The sequence below is a fragment of the Leptidea sinapis genome, chromosome 9 (assembly GCF_905404315.1).
Source record: "Leptidea sinapis chromosome 9, ilLepSina1.1, whole genome shotgun sequence".
Classification (NCBI taxonomy): Eukaryota; Metazoa; Arthropoda; class Insecta; order Lepidoptera; family Pieridae; genus Leptidea; species Leptidea sinapis.
Genome location: NC_066273.1, coordinates 15,587,695 through 15,609,037, shown reverse-complemented (window position 1 = coordinate 15,609,037; position 21,343 = coordinate 15,587,695). Strand labels below are relative to the sequence as shown.

The window sequence follows — 21,343 nt, the reverse complement described above, 5'->3', positions numbered from 1 at the left end:
CTTAATGATACCACAGATTGGGAATGGAGCCACCGCCCTCAGGCTATTAACTCATAAGTTTAATTGTACAATGTTACTTTCTAAATGTTACTTTAATTGTACAGAAAATTTTTTGATGAAAAAAAGCCCGTTGAGTTTGTTGCGCCCGGTCTTCACAGGCCTGAGGCATTCATTTTGGAATGGGCGGTAGTTTTTTGACTTTAAATAAGTGATGTCACATCCTATTTTGAATAAATATATTTGAATTTGAATTTCTACGTGATAAATATTTTCTTCTCAGGAGGCAGTTCAAAAATATTAAGGGTAGATGGCCAATGTCATGGAAAAATCAGAAGCTACTAAATTCGAAGAATAACTTCGTTTTTCGTTCCTAATAATCAACGTATTTATCTTTCCTACTAAGTAGAATAATTAGTGTTGATATTGCTGAGTTTAAAATATTGTTTTATTTTGTGTTGCATTATAATTTTATATCAGTTTGATATTTACCTATTATACCAATAATTGTGCTTTTGATAACCAATATAAACAATAGTATGTTGATTGAATTTTATTAATTTTTCTTAATCTAACTTAAGTTTAAGCATTACCAGCTACTTAAAGTATACATGATTATTAAGTGCTAATGCACGAAAACGGTCTTTTGTGTTTTATATTACGATGTTGTTTCCGTTACACGAAGTCAAAAAGCCCAGAAAGAGGATATATCTGCTAATAAAAATAGCAAGCCCTCGCACATAGCTCAATATATCGGTCACCTCTAATATCGACGAATTGGGGTGAACACTACGTTATTAGCGTAAAGTGTTGAAAAACAAAGGAGCTTTAGCTAAAAGTTATACAATATTGTTTTATGAAGTGTTCAACTGTTGTTCAAAAGTCAAATATTATAATTTATTCATAAGTGTACAGCGTTTTCTAAATGACTGTTAAAAATATTTCGTAACGTTCGTCTAAATATTTTCGTAAATCAGAATTGTGTTTGTTATTGTTATTTTACACTTTTTGTAATTTAAGTACATGATTTGTTTGGATAATGTCTGGAGCTATCAGGTTTGTCTATTGCACGACTGCCGCAGCGACTGGCGGAAGCACAGCGGCACTCTTCTGCAGGTCCACACAGCAGCAGTTGGTGATGAGGTGGTACTCCTTGCACGAGTTTGCGTAGAGGAACTTGCAGTCTGCCTTTCTGCATGAGTACGGTAAGTCTGTAATGTAACATCAGATAGTAAGACACTTTATTGCGTACCAAACTGGCTTTAAAATAAGACAGAATTTAAACTTAAAATTATAGGGCATAGTAATTATACAAATTATCCCAATTGTTTTATGTTTCGAGTGGGGGCACTAATCACATTCAAATATATTTTCAAAATAGGATTTAAAATCAGTTATTGTACGTCAAAAACTACTGACCATTCGAAATAATGTACCTCAAACTTGAGTAAGCGGGCGCAAGAAACTCGGCGGGTTTTTTTTCGTAGAAATATAATTACAATGTAATATCCTATAATGAACATTTATAATTAAATAGCCTGAGGGCCGTTGCTGGATTCCGAATCTGTGGTATGACTAAGAAAGTCATTTAAATAATAATAACCTTTAATGTAACACATTTGTTTTGTACATTGTCTGGGATCATATTGTGAAAGCCCAACATACCCATGTTTAACATAGTAACAAAAACATTTAAAATAATCTTTTCTGTACGTTCGTATATGTAGCAGTGAAATTGGTCGAAAAAAGTTTTTGTACCGAAATATTTATTTTATAAAGCTGCGGTCTCTCACTTAATATGGGCGTTCAATTCACAGACGTTTCATTATGATTTTAAAAATGTAAGATACGACTGGACATCGATTACATATGTTATTGATTGATTGATAATTGTTTCATCACCTTAGAATATTGCGGAAAATGAGATTATGAGGCTTGGACTGTTGGATATTACAAACTTTTTCTAACCGTCGTAGGTCACATATTTTTTGACAATATGGGCATCAAATAGGGTTAGCCTCGTAAAATACAGTCCACCGTGAAAAATTCCAATACTAAGATGGCCGTTGATACAAAATGGAGGATTTCAATTGTGCACTTCACTGGTGGCACTAAAGGAACTATAAACAGGATGTGAAATTTTAAAACTAAAAACATGAAAATAAAACCAGTAAAAATTTATTTGAATATGTGAATTTAATATATGAATTTATAGTAATAATGTAGACTTACACAGAAGCGATAATTTCATTAAGACGAGATTAAAAATACGAAATACTTTCTTTTGTTCTGTATAGCTCGTGTCAAATTTACCGGAGCACGCGTGATGGCCCAGTCTCATTCAAAACTCAAGAATATAAAAGCCTTTTTTTTTATGGCATAGGAGGACAAACGAGCGGACGGGTCACCTGGTGTTAAGTGATCACCGCCGCCCACATTCTCTTGCAACACCAGAGGAATCACAAGAGCGTTGCCGGCCTTTAAGGAAGGTGTACGCGCTTTTTTTGAAGGTACCCATGTCGTATCGTCCCGGAAACACCGCACAAGGAAGCTCATTCCACAGCGTTGTAGTACGCGGAAGAAAGCTCCTTGAAAACCGCACTGTGGAGGACCGTCACACATCCAGATGGTGGGGATGATATCTTAACTTGTGGTGAGTCGTGCGAAGGTGGAATTCGGCGGCAGGAATCAGGTTAAACAGCTCTTCGGAACACTCCTTGTGATAAATGCGGTAGAAGACACACAACGAAGCGACGTCTATACGCAACGCCAAGTGATCCAGCCGTTCGCAGAGCACTAGGTCCCCGACAATTCGAGCTGCTCTGCGTTGCACGCGGTCAAATGGATCGAGCTGATACTGGGGTGCGCCAGACCAGAGATGACAGCAATACTCCATGTGTGGCCGGACCTGCGCTTTGTAGAGCGCTAGAATGTGGGCCGGCTTGAAGTATTGCCGTGCTCTATTGATGACGCCCAGCTTCTTCGAAGCCAATTTGGCTTTGCCCTCCAGATGGCCTCCCTCCAGCCTCAACTCACCTTAAGATGATTTCACATCAAAATTTTCTTTACGTGTTTCGTTTTGGTAATGTTAGTTTTTGTGACACAATTTAAATAATTACATCATTGGAAATAACGGGCTTAACTTGCATTCATTTAATGAAAACTGAATCTTATGTCAATCATAAGAATTATTAACGTATTAACTTATCAACTTACATGCGTGATTTTCACAGCAACAAGAGTCGTGGCTTTGCTTGTATGAACAGAAGCCGTAGACGGAAGAATCACACAGTGGACATCCAGGGTGTGCGCCAGGAGGGCCTTCCACTCCAGTGCTCCCAGGGTACTGTCCACCAGGGTATTGGTTGCCCGGATAATGTCCACCAGGGTATTGGTTGCCCGGATAATGTCCACCAGGGTATTGGTTGCCTGGGTACTGTCCACCAGGGTATTGGTTGCCTGGGTATTGTCCACCTGGATACTGTCCACCAGGGTACTGGTTGCCTGGGTATGGTCCAGGGTAATCAGGATACTGCCCATATCCCGCTCCTGTTAAATAGTCCCATATGTCTCTTATTCCGAAACCTGGATGAGTTGGGTGATGATGAATGTTAATGATGATGATAAATGGTCAGGTGAAGGTGTGAAAGAGATGATTTAAATGATGAAATGTTTTTATTGGCTTAATGTATTTGTCATATAAATGTTTAAGTATCTTAAGCGAATTTGTATATGATTAAGAAAGCTGAAATTTTCATTTTCACACATGTACGAAACTAATTTATAGTAACACAACATTAGTTCGTATATGCAGTATCAACGGACGACAGTCTGGTTTTCTAGTAATACTAGAAATACACTATTGTGTAATGTAAAAATTTACAAAACAAGCCCAGAACATGGAGTCCGCCACAGGTAGTAGTAGTTTCGTTGATGTAAAACAATTTTACAAAATTAAATTACAAACATCTATACATCTGACGACCCATAAAGCCGAATGGTTAGTGACCCTGGACTACTAAGCATGAGGTCCCGGGTTCGAATCCCGGTAGGTGCATTCATTTATATGATGAATATGGATGTTTGTTTCCGAGTCATGGATGTTTATATGTATTTATGTATATTTAAGTAAGTATATTGTAATAAATATATCGTTGTCTTGCACCCATAGTACAGGCTATGCCTAGTTTGGGGCAAGATAATTTGTGTAAAAGTGTGTCAATATTATAAAAAAAAAAAACACTCTTATTACCCGAGAATGAAAGAACCCCTTCTCATATTTCTGAAACAGCCGAACCCCTTGATCACATCAGCGTTGAAGAGCTTCTAATAGCCTTGATGAAATAGATAATCACAAAGCAGTAAGACTGGATAATATCCATGCTACAGATTTACTACTACTAGAATCTTATTGAAAAAGCATCGATTAAATAAAGAAGATCTTTATCAAGTATTTACAGACCTTGAAACAGCTTTGGATACGTTACTACGATAGCTAGGATGTCTATCGATGACTTCACAATAAAATCTAATCTAATTAATTATAATTTAATTTAGTAAGTATGAAGGATTCAAGACGCAAGTCATAATGTGACGGGACTCAGCTAATCGTCGAGGTGAAAGTAAGAGTATCTACATCAAAGATCACACTCAGCTCATTATTGTTCAACCTGTTTATGGACTATATCTCAAAGAACATCTAGTTCCCCTCTCATGGTATTTGTGTGGAAGACTTTGTGCTTATCGATGATGAAAAACCAACGAACAAAAGATGAGCACAAACGAGATGAAAATACTACGGTAGACAACGGGACCGATGACCAGGTCCGATAAAATACGGAACGAGTACATCAGAGGCTTAACCCCATTACTTCGGCTGAGATCTATAGAGCGTACTTAGATTTTGCTCAGACTTTACTTACGTAAAACTTCGCTCAGTGTAAGCTTAGCATAATCATTGATTTTGTTTTTATAGTCCTTTGACAAATGAAAATTTCCAGAGCTAAAGCTATGACAGCTCAATGCAAAAGTTAAGTTTGCGTTTTATCATACTCAGTTAAGTTTTACTTAAGTAAAGTCTGATCAAAGTCTAAGTATGCACTATAGATCTCAGTCTTAGTGAAGAAAATATGGTCGAGAGCCGAATATAATGATTCGGGTATTGATGAGGCGACAGACATAACTACGCCTCTTTCCCGTATTCGCGCTTTCCCAAAAGTACTCAAGTGTGAGTTTACACACACACCCCCTTATTCATAATGGTCCGGTAACTTTAAACAGCCGCTAAGGAGTGTTTTTTCTCATTCTGACTTAGGTTAATAGAAGAAGACAGAGTGAGAATTAGCAATGCTTTAAGTTAGCAGACTATTATGAATAAGGAGGACAGTGTGTAGTGTGAGACAGCATACAATAACTCTAAAATACATGAGAAAGATAAAAACTACGGAAACGATACAAAATATAACATCATGCTGTTAGGTATGTTTGTAATTTTAACTGAATAAAATATTTTGTTGATAACATATTTACGTCTTACTTAATATTTTTAATGATTTATTTAAATTACAATGATACGATTTTATAGTAATTGCGACTTAATAAAAAATATTGTAAATAAAGAAAATAGATATAAATACCGCATATTTATTCCCCATGCTTGATTATTGGATTAAGATTCCTTATGTACTGAGGTATAATTTTAATTCGCTTGGGCTTAATCTTATTGCAATGAAAGTATGTTCAGTCTGAATTTAATAACATAAGAAGTTAAAACTGACACGTTTTTCTTTAAAAAAAATAGTTTTGCGATATTATGCTATTTCTACATCATGGTTAGGTAGATATTTAACTAAAAAAATATCTACCTGTTGTTACTCAGTGATAATTTGATAATATTAATAATATTTACAATTTTAAAGAATTTTTACAATAAACTAGTTTTAGGGTATAATCATAAAAAATACATACATACAAACAAACAATTATACTTAGTCTGTAGTTTTGTACACTGTACAAGAAGAGGTAAACCGCCGTGGTATTAAATGGGACTTATATTATGATTTAATTATGGCTCATTCCAACAAATAATTATCAAGACGGAATCTGATAATATCACAGTCGCACTGTGTTTTCAAGTGTTTTCAACATATAATAAATACGGTAATGAAAAAAGCTATGCTCTTAAATCTTTAGATGGTTCTTTCCGCACAGACTATAGTATAGATGATCTCTGATTATTATAGTATAAGTGGGAGGCTTCTCTTCACAGGAAGCCGGTTAAAGGCGCCTTTTTCTGTTGCACAGCAGTAGTAATGTGCACGACTATTTTTATTTAGATTAGCGAAATTATTGGGCTAATGATACTGAGCATCTTATGTCCTAAAGTGACGAGGGCAATTATGATGCTGCTCCGAATTTTTGGTCTTTCAAGAATCCTAAGCGGCACTGCACAGTATTGGGAAAGACCTCTCACTGACATTAGGTGTACGTCTAGCACAGTACGTCACTATTTTTTATAAAAAAAGCCATCCTAAGCTGTTTTACGCACTTTTTTTTAAGTAACCTAGCTCAAAAAAAACTAAAATATCAAAAAAGAAAAACGGAAAGAGAGATACTTGTAACATTGAATTTATTTTAACAATTAGGTATATTGATTTAGGCTTAAATACCCAGGAGAAGACAGCCACGACCTTTATGAAAAATGATTGTAAATATTGCCTCTTAAAAAGCCAACGTGTAATAATTCATTAATACTTAGTGAATTTAATCCCTCTCACTACGTACTATTATTAGTCTGTGGCAAATTATAACTATAGTGAAACTAAAACACAATTATTATATACTAACACCCTAACACCGAAGTCTTAATATAAATAAATGAACTATAGTTTATTAACTTGGTTAAGAATAATGCGGTAGGTGGTAATAGAGCAGTGGTGTGTGAAACCAAGGTTGCATTTAATAAACTTATTGTTCACACTAATTACCAAAAACACAACAAACTTATGTACTTCTATGACATTGAACTTGTCTCTGACGCAGATTGATGATGAAGAGTTTCTGACATTCTTCATTTAACATTTCATAATAACATATACTATTAGATAATAATCACCTTGATCGAATTCATAATGGCTAGGCTTATTAAATTATAAATAAAATGTTTGAATTATTATTATAGGTACTAACACATTGATAACAATAAAAATTAATTCTGAAAAATTATGATTCACTGTACCTACGATAGGGTTAGATACCATATGAAAAATGTTATATTATGTATACGAGTATTATATTATTATGACAGAGTTAGTAATATGTTGTTAAATACATACACATATAAACATCATGTTATACATAACATATATTATTACCATTTTTGGTTCCTATTTTACTTCTGCTTATTTCATAGTTGCACTGTGAACCTGATAAAATAATATCGGTCATTCACATTTGACATTAAGAGTTATGTTAGTGTTTTTTTTTTTTTTTATGAAAAAAGGGACGAGACGAGCATGACGTTCAGCTGATGGAAATTGATACGCCCTGCCCATTACAATGTAGTTCCGCTCAGGTTTCTTGAAAAACTCAAAAATTCTGAGCGACACAACAATTGCGCTCGTCACCTTGAGACATAAGATGTTAAGTCTCATTTGCCCAGTAATTTCACTAGCTACGGCGCCCTTCAGACCGAAACACAGTAATGTTTACACATTACTGCTTCACGGCAGAAATAGGCGCCGTTGTGGTACCCATAACCTAGCCGGCATCCTGTGAAAAGGAGCCTCCCACTGGTAAAAAAAATGTACCTACACTAAGTACTTCTACAGAAGAAGACTATAGAATACCTAGTCTAAAGTCTTCTTCTAGAACAATATAATAATGATCTTGATGAACTACAAAGCTAGTTTTGTGTCTTGCTCCTTCTTTTCATTAGCTCAACCTTTTACGAAGCAGTAGTATATTCAATAAGAAAAAAAATATAATAAAGCAAATTAATTGGATTTCATTTGATTTAGTGGTAAAAATGTCTTTAAGGAAACATAGTTATAATAATATTATGTAGCACTATCTATTTTAGCTCTATGACAGACATTAATGTTTAGACTCAAGTAAGAGAGTGGTACCGGCTCTAGCTGTTCCAGGGTGCGAAGACACATTGTGAATGTCCACGAAGAAAAAAGAAGAATGAAGTGTCCACGGCTCCACGCTAAACTGAACCCTATTAGATTGTGCAGAAACAGCTAAGGCGATTTGAATGCGGTTTGCGTTGATGTGTTGTGGCCAGCTCTGCGTAGCTGTTAATTTAAAGCCTTAGATAATTTATACGTCTAGATAGAGCCTCCTGCTGCTAGACAACCGATGAAAACAGGCCAGGTTTTTTACTTTAGTCCATTAGTGTATTACCTACAAGCTACGTCTTAAACTCGCGATTTGTATGTCATTCTGCGTTAGTGGGCGTGCATTGCTCAAAATAGAGGTAAACTGCTAACCTCAAAATTTTCGACGTTTTCACAGCTGTCACAGTCTATTTAGACGTATAAGTGATCAAAGTTGAAAGTGTTGCTATTCTAATTTAAGGTTAATTGTAATAAATAGCAAAGCGGCAGGCGCCGGCTCGGCTCGTAAATAATATATTTCTTAAATTATATTTTATGATGTTAATATACTCATATATTTTCTTTGTGTAAATATATTATATCAAATAAAACAATCAATATAACATCACCTAAGCACATTATTTTCTTTGATTAGTGAGAGTTACTCATTTATTTAAATAAAATACTTTTTAAATTATTAAAACGCGTGAAGGACTACTCCTGTCAAACCCAAATGAAAATGGATTCTTAAGGAAACGTAGGGTTAAATAAATAATACTAAAAATTTAATTTTCACAGAAAAACCTAATGTTACAATAACAGCTACATACATTTTACTCCTTTAAAAAGTATTTAATTTAAATAAATTTCCTACGTCACTTTATTTACCAATTATTAAAATATTATATAACTGTTCTGCTTATTGTGCAAACACCCATTTAACTAAAGACCTAATATATTTAAAAGGTCCTTTTTAAATTGTAACAACATCAATTACTTACATACATATAATAAGTTGGAACCTATTTGTATATTTTATATATAATAATATTTAATAAAAAATATTATATTTTATATATAATATTAACTATAAAGCACTTACCATTGCAAAGAACTAGAAGTGTTGTGAAAAAAATGAATGTTAGTTTAGATGCCATCTTGATATCGAACCTTGATTAAAATAATTATAACTAGTTATAGAATATGGTCAATATGTGGTGACTGTCCTACGGATGGGAATTGAATGTAAATAAAGAAAAATTCTTCATGAGCGTTAGATCTTGCTTTACCAGTACACTCGTGTGCAAAAGTCTTATAACACTTTTGCAGACATATATGAGTAAATACACACACGTCAGTAATTATAAATCTATTATGGAAATTTTTGTGGAACTGAATGAGTTGGAACTTAAGAATTGTTTTGTAAATACAATAAAAAATCAGTCACTTACATTTACACGTACATTTTATATTATTTTATATCAACCAGTATACTTTTCATCATTTCACATGGCGTTGGAGTTCGATACAGAAGAAGTTAACACCGATTAACAGTACCGTATGACACAAATAATATGACATCTTATACTCATAGTACAATTTATCAGTATGCTAAAATTCTTATTTCACTTTAAAGTCTCATATCAGATTCTAGGCACAAGGATAAGGTATCTTTGTAAATATCCCTTATATTTGAGACAACTGTTTTGCTGTATTTTCTGGAAGTCACGAGATATCTGTGAAAATGATACATAAGTACTATTGTACAAAATAATTTTTTGTAAATCGTATTAAAATTGTTACTTAAATACTGTTTCTGATTTGATAGTGTTCACCAACATAGTGATACGCGCTGCCCATGCAGTGCGGTTCAGGATTCAATTGGGCACGTCACTTTGAGATATAAAATATTAAGTTTCATTGGCCCAGTAATTTCACTAGTATGGGGTTTTGCAAACCGAAACATTTTATTGATACAAAAAAAAGTGAAAGCCGCTGCTGTGGCAACCGTGTACTGCATCCTGTGCGTAGATATCTCTCCTTGGTTTAGCTTTTTTGTTTTGATTTAGTGATTGCAGTTAAGCTAAATAGAAACCATAAGTTAATGTATTTAGGTTATGTGTTATGTATGAATATATAAAATACTAATGAATAATATTCAACAATGTTAAATTAACAACATTTATATTATGTATGCGAGTGTACTCGAAGTGCAATAATTTTAGTCCAAGGGTTACTGCAGTTGTCGTCAGCGCTCCTAATAGGTTCAGTTCTGTGTGGATATTATTATTACGTATAACAGAAGTAGATTATAAAACATTCTTGAATATTTTATACAAATCCTTGACTTAAAGTTAAGAGATTGTATTTGGCCCGTCAGTTCCCGGCCTAGTACATACGAAGTGAATTAATTGTGATATTACTAGCAATTTACGTCGTATTAAACAACCGATTAAATAACCGGTGTAGTTGATCGTCGGGATATGAGGGTACCGACTTGGAAATAGGCAATTGCGTTAGTGGTAACGCGAGCTCAAAATATATTTTGACTGAAAAATGGATTTTGCAAAGAGGTATTGAAAGTTCCAAATTTTAACAAAGAAGATCCGTACATATGAAAATATATGATGACGGATGACACACCGATGATGAAAACAGGTTTTTGAGACTATCTTAAACGAATAGGTGTTGGTAATAACATAATAATTGTTCAGAATAACTACCGGAGTAGATGGAGAAAAATACTGACTGGAACTGAAATAAAACAAAATATTTGATTTAGCGGTAATTATATCCTCGTCTCGCGCGAAGTGCCAACGCAAATTGTATCGATCCTTCAATCAAACTGGTCGGTATTTGCTTCTCCTTGTTTTCTTTGTAGCCTGTTTCTATCATGATGGTGTAGACTTGACTTAGCTGGCGCCAAGTATTCCAAACTTGGTCATATCTATCAGTTGGGCGCCTCTCCTCTCAAGTTGCCACAGAACCATTTTATCATCATATGGCAGGTATATAATATTTTAAACAGTTAACCAAACATTGACGTTGATTGTTCTCTCAATTCTTATTATGCTACGATTAATTGCGAGTATTTTAATGTCGATACAAATTGGTTACCTTCAAGAATAGCTCTTGCCTAAATGGCTGGCAACGGCAACAATTCCTTTTATTCCTTTAGTGGTGCAAGAGAGCTTGGGTGAGTACGGTGAGTACCTACAATCAAACTTACCTTTGGATGTGTGGCGGTCCTCCACAGTGCGGTTTTCAAGGAGCTTTCTTCCTCGTACTACTTAGCTGTGGAATGAGCTTCCTTGTGCGGTGTTTCCGGGACGATACGACAAGGGTACCTTTAAAAAAAGCGCGTACACCTTCGTAAAGACCGGCAACGCTGTTGTAATTACTCTGGTGTTGCAAGAGAATGTGGGCGGCGGTGATCACTTAACACCACGTGACCCGTACCTCGTTTGTCCTCCTAATCCATAAAAAAAAAACCCAAAAAAGGTTATGAACTCATGTTATTTAATGGTGCGTAATAGATCCAACCCCGCAACTTTATTCTATGTATGAAGAGCCCATGCTACAAAACTGGAAAAGTAGTGATCGAGCTCGTAAAAGAAAGATGCCTAATCAAAATATTTAATTTACGTATCATAGTTATTATCATAGCCTCTGATAGTACCTACCTACACCATGTTTAACAACTGTATTGAATTGTTTAGGTACATGAATAGTACAGTACGGTGGTATAATGTATGGCTTCCACAAAATGATATAGATCTTATATGGATGAAAGAAAAGGCAGGTAAACAGTACCTACATGAAAAAAGGGGCTGTAATGAAGGTTGTTTGATACGAATGGAAGGAGCCAGGTGTATTGGGACTGAGGCCAACGGATGTCAATAATCTCAGCTGCTAGTTTACATATTATATAATAGTAATCGTTAGTATTTGTTTGTATGTGATTGTTCTAGGTTGTTAGAACGATTTCTATTTTTGATCCTTGATTGTATAATCAGCCACGATAGATGTCGTAACACAAAAAATATATATTTTAATTAGTCGCAGTGGTGGGTGTAATTAAATAATCCCTTTACAGTCGAGATGCTGGTATGTTTAAGCGAGTAATGTCACGGCCGCGGGGTACATGACCGCGGTACCGTAATATCAAACCCGTTGGCCACGACTCGACTTTTATGATCAATTAAGGCCGTGTCTATACTCAATTTTTATTCAAGTGAAAATTACGGTTGCTGGTTAAACTAATTCGCATGGATGCCACACGTCCTAGTCATCTTTTACTTTTTAAGAGCGGTTGTATACAGATAATTAATGCAGCCATTACAACTACCACAGACTTAAAAAGTCTACTTTATTATGTAGAACAAAAATAAAAGTAAAATACTTATAAATATTATATAAATGGTCGCTTAAGGTGCGAAAAATTTAAACTATTGTCGCACCTTTTTGTAACTTTTAGCGCTTTTAAAAATAATAGGGAAGTCCCAGGCCCATGGTTGTGGTAACAGGCGATTTGTGGGAGGGTCCTTTGCACAGGATACCGGCTAGATTATTGGTATCGCAACTCCGCTTTTTTCTGCCGTGAAGCAGTAATGTGTAAGCATTTAGTGTTTGGTCTGAAGGGTGCCGTAGCTAGTGAAATTACTAGGCAAATGAGACTTAACATCTTGTGTTTCAAGGTGACGAGCGCAATTGTAGTGCCGCTGAGAATTTTGGGATTTTTTAATAATCCTGAGAGGCACTGCATTGTAATGGGCAGGGCGTATCAATTACCTTCAGCTGAACGTCCTGCTCATCTCTTCCCATATAGTTATAAAAAATGTACGTTTAATAACGCAAATATAATTTATTAAACTTACGTAATAGAATTATGTTTTAATATTGACAACTTAATATTTGTATGACGATTTATTGACGAACTATGCTGTGCATTGCCATTTGCCCTGTACTTTCTCCGGGGCGTAAAAAGAATAGGGGAGTCCCAGGCCCATGGGTGTCGTAAGAGGCGACTAAGGGCTTTTTAGAAGTGGGAGAGTCACGCTGCCGTCTTATGACGTCAGCACAATCGGGCCAGACTCGTCCGGGTTAATTACCACACTCGCACAGAATACCGGCGTGAAGTAGCGGCCTAGTGCCGCTATGTTTCGCATAGGTTAGTGTCGAGGACCGGAGGCCATCCCTTCCCCCCCCCCCACACAAATTATGAGAGCGGTCCGTAAAAAAATATTACCCCAGGAGGGTACCAGCTCTACCAGAGCCGGAGAATCCCTCCCCGAGCACTCTCGCTCGGGCCGCCCTTCGTATTCTGGGGTGGGCACAGAACCGCGCATGACCGAGGACAAACGAGGCAGTAACACCACGGCACCCCGCTCCACGCTCAACGTGGACTTTTGCAATATCAGGGGAATACACTCCAATTTAATCGCCGTCCACCACCACCTTGAGACGGCGCAGCCGGCTTTGTGTTTCCTTACGGAGACGCAGATATCTCGACCTAGCGATACGTCATATTTAACGTACCCCGGGTACAAAATTGAGCACAACTTTTTGCCTCATGCCGGGGTATGTGTGTACGTTAGGGAGGATATCTGCTGTCGCCGTCTCGGCAATTTTGAGGGTAGGGACCTGTCTACTCTCTGGCTCCGCGTAGATTTAGACGACCGCGTCCGTATCTATGCGTGTGTCTACAGGTCCCATAGTGGTAACGCAGAAACCGATCATCTCATGGGCTGCGTTCAAGCTGCAATTGACGTCGTGCTTGCACAGATCCCCTCCGCTGAAATCGTGGTCTTGGGTGATTTCAACGGGCACAATGCCGAATGGCTTGGATCACGTACCACAGACTACGCAGGGCGATCTGTGCATAATTTTGCATTGGCGTATGGTCTGTCCCAATTGGTTGAGTCGCCAACGCGGCTCCCGGATGTGGATAGCCACATGCCGTCCTTATTAGATCTTCTGCTGACTACACATCCCGATGGTTACCAGGTCGTTGTCGACGCCCCTCTTGGAACGTCCGACCATTGCCTGGTCAGGAGTGTAGTGCCTATCCGACGCCAACGTCGCAGACCACCAGCGACCCGCCGCGTTTGGCACTACAAGTCAGCAGATTGGGATAGGATGCGTTCCTTTTTTGCATCCTACCCTTGGGGCAAGGTTTGTTTCTCTTCGGATGATCCTAGTGCCTGCGCCATTGCAGTAGGCGATGTGATACTGCAGGGCATGGATATTTTTATACCAAGCTCTGTAGTACCGATCGGTGGCAGATCACAGCCCTGGTTCGATGCGTCAGTTAAAGCAGCATCTGACTGCAAAAAACAGGCGTATCGAACTTGGGTTGCGGCGCTGGGCACAAAGGATCCGAACTGCAAAGTTCTTAAGAGGAAATATAACCGTGCCTCCAGATTTTTTAAGCGGCAAATCGCCCGTGCGAAGTCTAAGTACGTCGTCAAAATCGGCGAGCAGCTTTCCAGTTACCCGACCGGAACACGCAAGTTCTGGTCGTTGTCGAAAGCTGCTCTTGGTAACTTCAACCAGCCGTCCATGCCGCCGTTGCACATGAGGAATGACACCCTGGCCCATACGGCAAAAGAGAAAGCCGAGCTCCTGTGCGCTCTTTTCGCCTCCAACTCGGCTCTTGACGACAACGGAAAAACACCGCCGACCATCCCGCGGTGTCAGAGCTCTATGCCTGAAGTACAGTTCAGACAGAAAACTGTTAGGCGAGCTCTGTTTTCGTTGGACGTCAGCAAGTCGAGCGGGCCGGATGGCATTTCTCCAATCGTGCTTAGAACGTGTGCCCCTGAGTTGACGCCGGTGCTAACGCGTTTATTCCGGCACTCTTATTCCAAAGGCGTAGTCCCTGACTCATGGAAGTCAGCCCTTGTCCATCCGATCCAAAAAAAGGAGACAGTTCGGATCCGGCGAACTACAGGCCTATTGCTATCACCTCCCTGCTCTCCAAAATCATGGAGAGCATAATTAGCCACCAGCTTTTAGTATACCTAGAGGGTCACCAGTTGATCAACGACCGACAGTACGGGTTTCGCCATGGACGGTCGGCAGGTGATCTTCTGGTATACCTAACACATAGATGGGCGGCGGCTATTGAAAGCAAGGGGGAAGGCCTGGCAGTTAGCCTGGATATAGCGAAGGCCTTTGATCGTGTATGGCACAAGGCGCTCCTCTCAAAACTTCCATCATTTGGGCTTCCCGAGAGCTTGTGCAAGTGGACCTCCAGCTTCCTCACTGGGCGTAGCATACAGGTCGTTGTCGACGGATATTGCTCGAACCCGAAGCCCGTGAATGCTGGAGTGCCCCAAGGCTGTGTGCTATCTCCTACGCTGTTTCTTCTGCATATCAATGATATGTTGGACACCTCCAACATGCATTGCTATGCAGATGACAGCACTGGTGATGCCGTATACACGGGCCATGCAGGTCTCTCTCGGGAAATCGTCGACCAGTGCCGGGAGAAACTTGTGTCTTCTATCGAGTCCTCTCTCGAGAAGGTCGCGGAATGGGGTAAATTGAATCTTGTCCAATTTAACCCCCAGAAGACTCAAGTTTGCGCGTTTACCACTAAAAAAACCCCATTTGTCGTATCACCGCTCTTCGAGAACACTTCTCTTAAAGCCGCGCCTAGTATCGGAATACTGGGTTTCGAAATCTCGAGCGATTGCCAATTCCGTGGCCATCTGGAGGGCAAAGCCAAATTGGCTTCGAAGAAGCTGGGCGTCATCAATAGAGCACGGCAATACTTCAAGCCGGCCCACATTCTAGCGCTCTACAAGGCGCAGGTCCGGCCACACATGGAGTATTGCTGTCATCTCTGGTCTGGTGCACCCCAGTATCTGCTCGATCCATTTGACCGCGTGCAACGTAGAGCAGCTCGAATTGTCGGGGACTCAGTGCTCTGTGAACGGCTGGATCACTTGGCGTTGCGTAGAGACGTCGCTTCATTGTGTGTCTTCTACCGCATTTATCACGGGGAGTGTTCCGATGAGCTGTTTAACCTGATTCCTGCCGCCGAATTTCACCATCGCACGACACGCCACAAGTTAGGATATCATCCCCACCATCTGGATGTGTGGCGGTCCTCCACAGTGCGGTTTTCAAGAAGCTTTCTCCCTCGTACTACAAAGCTATGGAATGAGCTTCCTTGTGCGGTGTTTCGGGGACGATACGACATGGGTACCTTCAAAAAAAGCGCGTACACCTTCCTTAAAGGCCGGCAACGCTCTTGTGATTCCTCTGGTGTTGCAAGAGAATGTGGGCGGCGGTGATCACTTAACACCAGGTGACCCGTACGCTCGTTTGTCCTCCTATTCCATAAAAAAAAAAAAAAAAACTACGATTAACATATATATTTAACACATACTACTTAGTAGAGCTAACACATACTATTACTAGGTTACATATACTATGTAACCACGATTCATTCAACTAAATAAATTTTATTTCATTCACCTATTGCTGGAAAAGTCCAATTATGTGTCATCAAATGGCAAAGTAGAGCAAGTCTGTATTTCCTTTCTTGCTTCTTATAGTAATGCATGTAAGAGCCTTCTTAAGGAAAAAAACATCAATGTATGTGTTAACAAATCTTATTATAGATTCTTAAATGTGTAGTTTGATTGAGATGAATAGCGATATACATTCATAACCATAAATGGAATTACAAGATCACACCGATATTCGTTATATTATGCTACATTCTTTTTATCTGTCTTTATATGAATACTAGCTGACCCGGCAAACGTTGTTTTGCCATATAAATTGTATTGATCTTTTCCTTGCTAGTTGATAAGAGATGGCGCTAGTTGTATTCATTAGTAATAATCACACTTCTTTTATATTTTGTATAATTCACACTATAGTTTTATAAATTATAGCCTATTTGTTATTCTGGTGTGTAAGATATATTATTGTAAAGTTTCATCAAAATCTATTCAGTAGATTTTGCGTTAAAGAAGTTCAAACATACATCCAGACATACAAACTTTCACATTTATAATAATAGTAGGATATATATGTATAACGTGATATAGTTATTAAGCAGCTTCTTTATACGTTCAAGCATAAAGAAGGTTAAATGGATCATTCTCAGATCATATAAGTTTCGTGGTACAACAAAATAAATAAGTGTGTAGTGTGAACTCTGCTTTACTTTCGCTAAAAATAACAGTCAACCTATATCATATATTATGATCTTCACAGACCAATTGATAGTTGATACATTAGATAAAAAGCGGCAAACGGTGCTTTAGTTAAGTAGCTTGTAAATAATTCGCCTTTTAACTGATCTTTTAAAAAATGTAGCACTCCTTTCTGTAGATACTTCTATAAATATAATAATTTTCTAGGCTTTTAAGGGTTCCGTACCCTAGAAATCTAAATAAGAAGGAACGGGGAGCTCCGTCCATTGTCGGAGATCCAGAGTTTTGTAAGCTGCAGATCACTTGGCGTTCACTCTCTTATTTTACCCTCGTGTTCACCATTATCTGGACCGCCCAGTTCCACAAGACCAGTTCTCCAGTGTATTAATACTGGTTCTATATTATTTTTTGTAGGTCGTGGGTGATGTTGGTGAGCATAGTTTTATCAAATGCCCCTTCTGTGTCTATGTCGTGACTTAGATGAGAAGAAAAAAAATCAAATCAAATAAAGACACATTTGAATGTCAAAAGTTTACTTTTCAGTTTAGACTTTCCGCCACTTCGTAATTTTTTTTTATGGAATAGGAGGACAAACGCACGTACGGGTCACCTGGTGTAAGTGATCACCGCCGCCCACACTCTCTTGCAACACCAGAGGAATCACAAGAGCGTTGCCGGCCTTTAAGGAAGGTGTACGCGCTTTTTTTGAAGGTACCCATGTCGTATCATCCCGGAAACACCGCACAAGGAAGCTTATTCCACAGCTTTGTAGTACGTAGAAGAAAGCTCCTTGAAAACCGCACTGTGGAGGACCGCCACACATCCAGATGGTGGGGATGATATCCTAACTTATGGCGTGTTGTGCGAAGGTGCAATAGGTTTATCTTTAATGATAAGAAGTGGCAAGAAACTCATTGCCACTCTTTTAAATCAACGTTTACACCGTCAGCCATTTACAAATCATTTCAATTACAATTATATGTAAAGTGATGCAATAAAAATACTCAAACGTCAAATTCCTTACGCGAGTAGGTAACTCAAAAAAGTGAAACAAGAGTTATTGAGTACAGTAGATGCATCATCCAGACACAACGTAAATAAATAAAGGTATTTTGTGAGCATTTTACTAGCTTCTGCCCGCTATCGGCAACAGGATTATTTTCAGGTTTTTTTGTTAATGTTTTTTTGGGGATTTTTATTAAATTTGAAGTACACTTACTAACAATTTGTCCAAATATGTGTAGATATACTAAATTTTTCAATGCAGCAATGAACTTAAGCGATTTACAATTTGATTACAGACAGAAATTCTGCCACAGATCGCACCCTTACTGTAAGTCGTTAAGGAGTCCCATTGTTCATCATGTTCGACTACGACCATAACATGACCATAACTATGTTATGGTAGATGACTTTAATATCCGGATAGCATAAAAAATATTCGACAAATTACAATGAAACCACACGGGAAGCACCAGCTTTGAAATAAAAAAAGAATTATTGTACGGTCAACAGCATGTCGACTGTACATCACGTTTCGCGTATCAGCGTTTACGTCGCCTCGCGTTATTTCCTAAGTAATATTGTAACCAGTTCGCGACAAGCCGCCGATCGATTCGCGTGCTCATTACCATACCAACATTTTACCATTTTACCATATAGCATAAGTTAAGGTTTCAATATACCATTTGAGCCTAACTTGTGTTTTACTCTGTACGGAACCAAACCTCCGTACATTGTGGTCCTTCGGCCTTTTGTTAACCAGTGACAAATTTTTTTTTTTTTAACCATTCCAAGGACATTGTGGTCCTTCGGCCTTTTGTTAACCAGTGACAAATTTTTTTTTTTTTTAACCATTCCAAGGACATTGTGGTCCTTCGGCCTTTTGTTAACCAGTGACAAATTTTTTTTTTTTTTTTTAACCATTCCAAGGACATTGTGGTCCTTCGGCCTTTTGTTAACCAGTGACAAATTTTTTTTTTAACCATTCCAAGGACATTGTGGTCCTTCGGCCTTTTGTTAACCAGTGACCAGAATTTTTTTAACCATTTCGAGGACACAAAAACATTGTGATCCATCGTTCTATTAACCAGTACCATTAGTTAACCATTTTAACCAAAATTCGTCGCGTGTGTAGTGAACCAAATTAGTGTTGACCAAAGTGCTTGTGTGTGGAGTGTAACCAGTTCACCAGATCGGCGATACTACCAGCGACTACCAACGGGGAGACTGCTGAGGACACACCAGGTCACCACGTACCAGTCTTCAAGTAAGATCTTTCCTTTTTATCACTCACCACTCTTTACCACTCTCTTTTGACCCGTAACCATGGAGGCTCTATTAACCACCCAAAACCAGATTATGTCCGCGATTAACACGCAGTGTGTTAATTTCAAGAAGGACGGGCCAGAACGAAAGACACCCGCCTATATTGAAAAACGTCTCAACGCTTTAGACTCGTACTGGAGTGAATTCCAGACCAACCATACTAGGCTTTGTGCTGAGTTTGAAGACCCTAACCATCGCTACTTCGCGGAAAACCATTACCAGCGGACGAAAGATTTTTACCAGGAAGTTAGGAATATGATTTCTAATTACGTAACCAGCGATCCCAGCAAACCATTACTGAGACCTGCTACACCATTATCGCAGGGCTCAGATAGGCGCGATATTTTCTCTCCCGCTCAGGAGGGTCCCTCTTTTAGCTTCCCTGCACCAAAGCTATCGAACCAGGGCAACTCCAGTAGGGTCGAAGAAATGCTGCGAAAGCAGAAGAGCAACTTCAAGGCGCTATCCCGTACCATAGAGGCTGTCGACCTTGAAAGCTGCTCCGACCGCTGGGAGTTCGAAGATATTTTACGAACTATCCAATCAAGATGGTCGGTCATCGATTCTCTTCACTGGGACATCGACAGCGAAGGGCTGCTCGACAACGAAGAGTATGAGACAGCATTCGCTGAGATGGAGAAGAAATACAACACCATGAAGAAGGCAGTGAACAGACAGATGTGGTCGTCATCTTACAGGGAACGTTCAACCCCACAAATGGACATTCCCACCTTCAGCGGAAACTACCAAGATTGGATATGTTTTAAAGATTTATTCTCCGAAACAATTCACCATAATAAATCTTTACCAAATGCGCAGAAAATGCAATTCTTGAAAAGTAAGCTCCGTGGCGAGGCTGAAAAATTAGTTCACCATTTACGCATCAATTCTGAAAACTACGAAGTATGCTGGGACATATTAAACCAACGTTACCATAATACTAGGTTAATATTTAATTCTCACATACAATTGTTACTAACCATGCCTACGATTCAACATCAATCTGCAGCGGTCATCAAAAGGTTACATGACACCACCAACGAGTGTCTTAACTCTATAAAAGCAATGGGCATCGACATTTCCAACTGGGACCCATTGATCGTCTATATTTTGTGCCAAAAGTTAGATACTGAAACCCATAATGATTACATTGTGTCGCTTAAGAATCCAAAAGAATTGCCTACTTTGTTAGATTTTTTGAAATTTTTAGAAATTAAATTTACTTCGTTAGAAAGCTCTCGTCGTAAGCAGGACTTCAACAAATCAAATTCATCCCAGGTACACCAAAACCAATACCAAAAACCATGGGCTGAAAAGCATACCAATAACCATTTACATAATTTTATGAACAGAAATTTTAAACCAAGACCAGCTGTAATAAACCACGTCAATACGAAACCAGTACATATTGCGCCACAACGGAAATGCATACTCTGTAAAACGTGTTGCCATGAATTGTTTAAATGCAAACAATTTCTAGAATCCGCACCGCTGAATCGACTTAAGGTCATTGAATCCAACAAATTATGTAAAAACTGTTTAATTAACCATTATGACAAGGAATGTTCTTCGGAAAAAACTTGCCGTTTTTGTAACCAGCAGCATAATACTCTTCTGCATAATGCTCTTGTCACTTTTGCACCATCTACTTCTAGAAATACCGAGATCGAAAATTCTCCTAGAAGATCCAATATATGCGTTACCAATGCCCCACAAGAAACCATGCCCAAATTATTAGCAACA

At 38.5% G+C, this 21,343-nt stretch overlaps 1 protein-coding gene across 1 annotated transcript; it reads right to left on the bottom strand.

The window, feature by feature from the left end:
• Nucleotides 1–537: 537 nt before the first annotated feature.
• LOC126965921 (calcium-binding protein P-like) lies at nt 538–9,341 on the bottom strand. Its single transcript, XM_050809713.1, has 3 exons — nt 9,199–9,341; nt 3,214–3,582; nt 538–1,208 (listed from the first exon to the last, which is right to left on the bottom strand). Exons 1-3 carry the CDS (start codon nt 9,251–9,253, stop codon nt 1,060–1,062), a joined length of 573 nt encoding a protein of 190 aa, XP_050665670.1. The 5' UTR covers nt 9,254–9,341; the 3' UTR covers nt 538–1,059.
• Nucleotides 9,342–21,343: the final 12,002 nt, after the last annotated feature.

Coding starts and splice junctions, on each gene's coding strand:
- LOC126965921 (XM_050809713.1), bottom strand. CDS start 9,253: ATGGCATCTAAACTAACATTCATTTTTTTCACAACACTTCTAGTTCTT. Junction 3,583..9,198: donor ACTTCTAGTTCTTTGCAATG/GTAAGTGCTTTA, acceptor CAACTCATCCAG/GTTTCGGAATAAGAGACATA. Junction 1,209..3,213: donor TTGCTGTGAAAATCACGCAT/GTAAGTTGATAA, acceptor GTTACATTACAG/ACTTACCGTACTCATGCAGA.